General features: G+C 45.6%; 1 protein-coding gene across 2 annotated transcripts in view; it reads left to right on the plus strand.

Annotated features, from left to right (window-relative positions):
* Positions 1 to 6: 6 nt before the first annotated feature.
* NOS1AP (nitric oxide synthase 1 (neuronal) adaptor protein) overlaps positions 7 to 4,788 on the plus strand; it is a 523,739-nt gene continuing 518,957 nt past the window's right edge. Inside the window, exon 1 of one of the 2 annotated variants that reach the window (XM_006887361.1) lies at positions 7 to 338. In XM_006887361.1, coding sequence (XP_006887423.1) covers positions 234 to 338 — 105 coding nt within the window. In that variant the 5' untranslated portion in view covers positions 7 to 233. The remainder of the gene's footprint in view (positions 339 to 4,788) is intronic. The other variant, XM_006887362.1, reaches the window with a different exon arrangement.

A 4,788-nucleotide genomic window follows, 5' to 3' on the forward strand; every position in this document is an offset into this window, starting at 1 on the left:
GCTCGCGTCGCCCGCATCCGTGCCGCCCGTTCCCGCTCGGCCCTCGGCTTCGCTTAGGGTCCCGGTTCCCGCGGCCGCCTCTGCGCGGTCAGGGCGCCCCCGCCCCGTGTCCCCGGTCAAAGCCCTTTCCTCTTGCCGCTGCTCCCGGCTCCCGCCTCTCCTCGCCAGGTCTCAACAGCTCCTTTCCTGTAGCAGCCGCCGCCGCTGAAGAAGCGCGTCCACCTCGGGTCACCATGCCCAGCAAAACCAAGTACAACCTTGTAGATGATGGACATGACCTGCGGATCCCCTTGCACAACGAGGACGCGTTCCAGCACGGCATCTGCTTTGAGGCCAAGGTGAGGAGGGCAAGGGAGAGAGTCCTGTAGAGGAGGGGTCGTGTCTGAGTGGATGGGATGCACAGCCAGCCTGGAAGTAGAGCTGGTGGGATAAGCTGATGAGGATCCTTTTTTGATATGGAGGGTGACTACCCTTTCTCAATGCAATTCCGCGAGTTCTCCTCCAGAACTGTTAAGGAGCAACTGCAAAGTTTGAGCGGTATTGCTTCACCTCCCTCCTCCCACCTGCAGACTCCCCCATCCTTACCCGCCTAGAACTGGATTGAGTTACTTCCCGGATTTTGCTTCTGAAGAGAGACGGGCGTGTTAGTGCAGCCTGGACACCTGGCCCTTTAGAATCAGTTTAGGGAAGGTCTGGGTTTATTTACCTGCTGGGCTCCCATAAGAGTGGTGCTTTCAGCAAGTCTTTTTTAGAAGGTGACTGCTGGCTTCCTGCTTGAAGAAAAGTATTTTCCTCATCAGAGTTCAAGCGTGTTTCTCTAGATTCCAGGTAACCAGCCAAATGTAAGAGTAGCTTCCTAAATGCTTCATTTGCCAAGACTCTATTGCAAGTGCCAGTCATTGAGGGTGGAAACATGAGAGATTCCCATTTGATAAGTTTCAGCAGTTAGCAGGGCACTTCTGCTGAAGAATGTAGCAAGGGTGACTAGAATTTTCAGCACTCAGACCAAAGCCCCAGGTCCAGCCTTTGGATGGGTGGGAGGATGTCCAGGCTGCTCCCCTGGACCATCAGCTGTGAAGAAGGCTGCCTGACTATGATGCACCTACCTGCTTGAATGAGACATTCAGATTTTTCAGATTCTAGCTGGACGTCTAGGTGTCACTTGGGAAGAGTGATTATCTGTGGAAAAGCATTCTGCTCTTCCTTTATGACACTGATTATCAACACCCTGTTCCCCCCAACTTAAGATCTAGCAATACAAAGCACCTACTGTGAACTCATTACTCTTAAGTACTGTTTCACTTGCTGGTTTCAATACCTTAATACTTTTGACATAGAGACAGTTTAACTCTTTGCTCCTGTTATGCAGATGCAAGATGTTAGTATCTCATGCCGCGATTATTTCGTCAGGTGTCATTTTCCTTGAAATCACTAAATAAATATTTTTTGAGTGTGTGATATATGCTTGATGGTGTCAGTTATCTTTAGATGATCTCCCTTCTCCTGGATCTGAACGACACTACAAACCCCTCCTACTCTTTTTATCTTCTTTCCCCCTGAGTAACAACCTTTTTCCAGCCTTATCTGCTAGAACCAGGAGGCTCCACTGACAGCCTCTTCCCTGTAGGCAGCAGACACTTCTGCAGAATTAGAGCTGATTTACTGCATATGATCGGGACCAGAGCAGGACTGCAGCTGAGATGCTAGCTTGCCCCTCTCAGGATAGGTCTCGAAGGGTTAAGAGGGGGTGTTTGGGTTAGTTTTTGTCTGAACCTTTTGATTTAGTGAATGCATTTAACATTTTTAAGGTAGATATTTTTGTCAGGGTGGTGATTTAATCTTCCTAGAAGTACGTAAACTGAGAAATCGACATTTCTCTCTCTGATTCAACACTGCCCTGTTTTGCAAGAATGAGAGTACGAAGGGACATCAGTGTTAAACTGGTTTTATGCATTTTCAGTCTTTTCTAGTCATTCTTTCTACTTTGGTCCCAGTTTAGGGTTTGAACATCAGCTGTGGAAATCTAGTGCCGTAAGAATCACTAGGGGAGGGTATTAAAAATTTTTGTCACTCCATTTCTAATTTGGTAGATCTGGGACAACCTAGGAACATGCATCTTTAATAAGCATTCCAGGTGATTCAGTGCAGGTGACGGGTCAGATTGAGAACTCCTAGGCTTAAGGCTTCCAAAAGCTTGCTGGATCTTACCCTCCTTTCCAATTTAAAGTGTGCAGTTGCTTTTCTAAGCAAATGTTTGGGTTTGCACGATGTCATTCCTATAGTAACATCCTTGCATTCATTGACAGTGATGCTAGGTAAGAAGAGTTGTGGCTGTGTGTCCCTGAGTGGTTTCTGACCCTTTATGACAGAGTGGAACTGCCCCATAGTCTGTGATTTTTATGTGTGCAGATCGTCAGGTCTTTCTCATGTCAGCCTTCATTGGGTTTGAACTGTTAACCTTTCTGACAGCTGAATGCTTAACCCTCATGCTACCAGGACTCCCTTAATTACCGAAGTTGTTAAGTTGTTGTTGTGTGCCAGAGAGGGAGCTACAGCCAGTACAAGTTGTGTTCCTGATGCAAACTTGACAAATTGGAGGCCAGGGATTCTGCTTGGAGAACTGTAATGTAGAGAAGGTAGGCCAGGAGGGAAATGGTGAGGATTCCTTGGGCAGAGGCTGACTTTGAGGCCACGTCCTAACTCCCAGTCCTTGGTAATCAGTGCTGGACACAAGCACAATCAACCACCATGTCAGTCAAGAACTCAAAAAAAGTGGAAGCAAATACTTTTCTGTTCCGTGGTGCCAGGCGGGCCCCTTCTCTGGCTGATTTCCACATCCCAGTAGAGCAATGTCCGTGTAACTGCACAATCCCCGAACTTTCAGGGTTAAGTCCAAATCACACTCCTTTCCTTGTTTTGGAAAAGCACAGGCTATAAAATGCAAATGTATTGTATCGCTGCTGCCTTGTCAGGTACCCTTGGAAAATGAGCCCAGTGCGGTTTTTCTTTCTCCCAAGGGTTGGCAGTTTTTCAGATCAACAGTGGATGGAGTGGCCCTTTGCCTGAATGTTGCTCATTTTTGGGTTTCTGCAGAGACCGAAAGGTTAAGGTTAAGGGTTGAAGGACATCTGGATGACAGAGGTTCTATGCTCTTAATTATCAAACAGGAGCCCAGATGTTTTTCACCTGCATTGCCTCATTTAATTCTCACTATTCCCCTATGAGATAGATCACCTTATGGCTGTTTTAGAAATGCTTTATAGGCTCAGGAGATTGCTGCCTGTCTTAGTGGGCACAGCTGTGTATGGAAAAACTAGGCTTCAAACCCAGAGGCTCAGACTTCAGACTCTGAAATCTAGTACTTACTCAGTCAGTGTAGTTTTAGAGAGTATTCATTCCATAGAATCCTGGGTGGTACACATGGCTGATACAGTCTGCTGCTAACCATGCTATGCTGTGCTCTAGTCTACCTGGAAGTATTTTGGAAGGGAGCCCCAGTGTCTATATTTTGTTGTTAATTATAATGTGCCTGCCGGTTGGAACTGACTTATAGCTGACCCTCCGGTGGGTTTTCAGAGGCTGTAAATCACACGAGAGGAGATTGCCCACCTTTCTCCATTTGCACAGCTGTTTTCTAGCCACTTACCTTTGGGTTGGCAGTGCAGCTACTTATCACTAGATCATGTGTCTACATGAATGAATGAAAAATCAGCCCCTCAAAACCCTGTGGAGCACAGTTCTGCTCTGACGCAGGTGGGGTCAGAGTTGATCTATTGGCAACTGGTCGGCCTGCTTTGTGCTGGTCAGTGGGCTGATTCATGGCTTGCCAGTGGGACAGCTTTAGATTGCTGACTTCTAGGACTCTCCAATGTGGAAAGTGAATCAAGCTTGTAATGCTAGGCTGTGCCCAGATCTCCTCTTGAGCTGAGACTTGCTCCTTGCCTTCACAATAGGCACTTGGCTTACGATCTATGATAGTGTTGTTGGTGTTAGGTGCTTTTGAGTTGCCTATGACTCATAGCTACTCTATGTACAACAGCCCTAAAGCCTGCTCTATCCTGTGCCAATCTTATTGTCTCTGACACACTTACCCCTATTACCCTAGTCACTGAATCAATTCATCTCATTGAGGGTAGTAAAAATTTCACATGGCTGAAGAGTTTTGGCCCGTTAATACCTTTATGGAAGATGGGGTTGTCATTGAATGTATCTCCTTTTGGGGGAAGAAGGAGAAAAAGAAAAGGGATAGCTGGACTTTGTATAATGGTGCAAAGAATGAATAAGAGTAGTAATAATTTAGGGAGCTCTGGTGGCTTAGTGGTAAGGAACTGTGCTGTCAATCTAAAGGCACATGGTTTGATTTCACCAGCTGCGCCGTGGGAGAAAGATGGAAAGTCTCCTCCTGCCCCTGAAAACCCACTAGTCAACTATGAGTTAGTTCTGACTCGAGGACACATAATAACATAATTGTAATGTTAATGTAGTTATGGCTTACTTTTGTAGGTAATTGTTGTATGCATAAACTTTGCATATACAGAGAACTTCTTTTATCGGAAGAGGAACATTGTTAATGTTATCTCGGTTTTCCAGATGAAAAAAGTTGGGAATCAGATTAACTTGGCTAGAGTTTGAGAACTGATAATTGTTAGTGACAGATTACTGTTTGGTTATTGCTAGTATGTGTGTATGTATTTATTTGTTTTAATAAAAATTTATACTAGTCTACTGATAAAGTTCATAAACATTGATTTGCACATTGGATCTTTCTCATTTCCTTTACTCACCCCC

This window comes from Elephantulus edwardii, unplaced genomic scaffold, assembly GCF_000299155.1.
Source record: "Elephantulus edwardii isolate Elephantulus edwardi_28Jun2011 unplaced genomic scaffold, EleEdw1.0 scaffold00057, whole genome shotgun sequence".
Taxonomy (NCBI): Eukaryota; Metazoa; Chordata; class Mammalia; order Macroscelidea; family Macroscelididae; genus Elephantulus; species Elephantulus edwardii.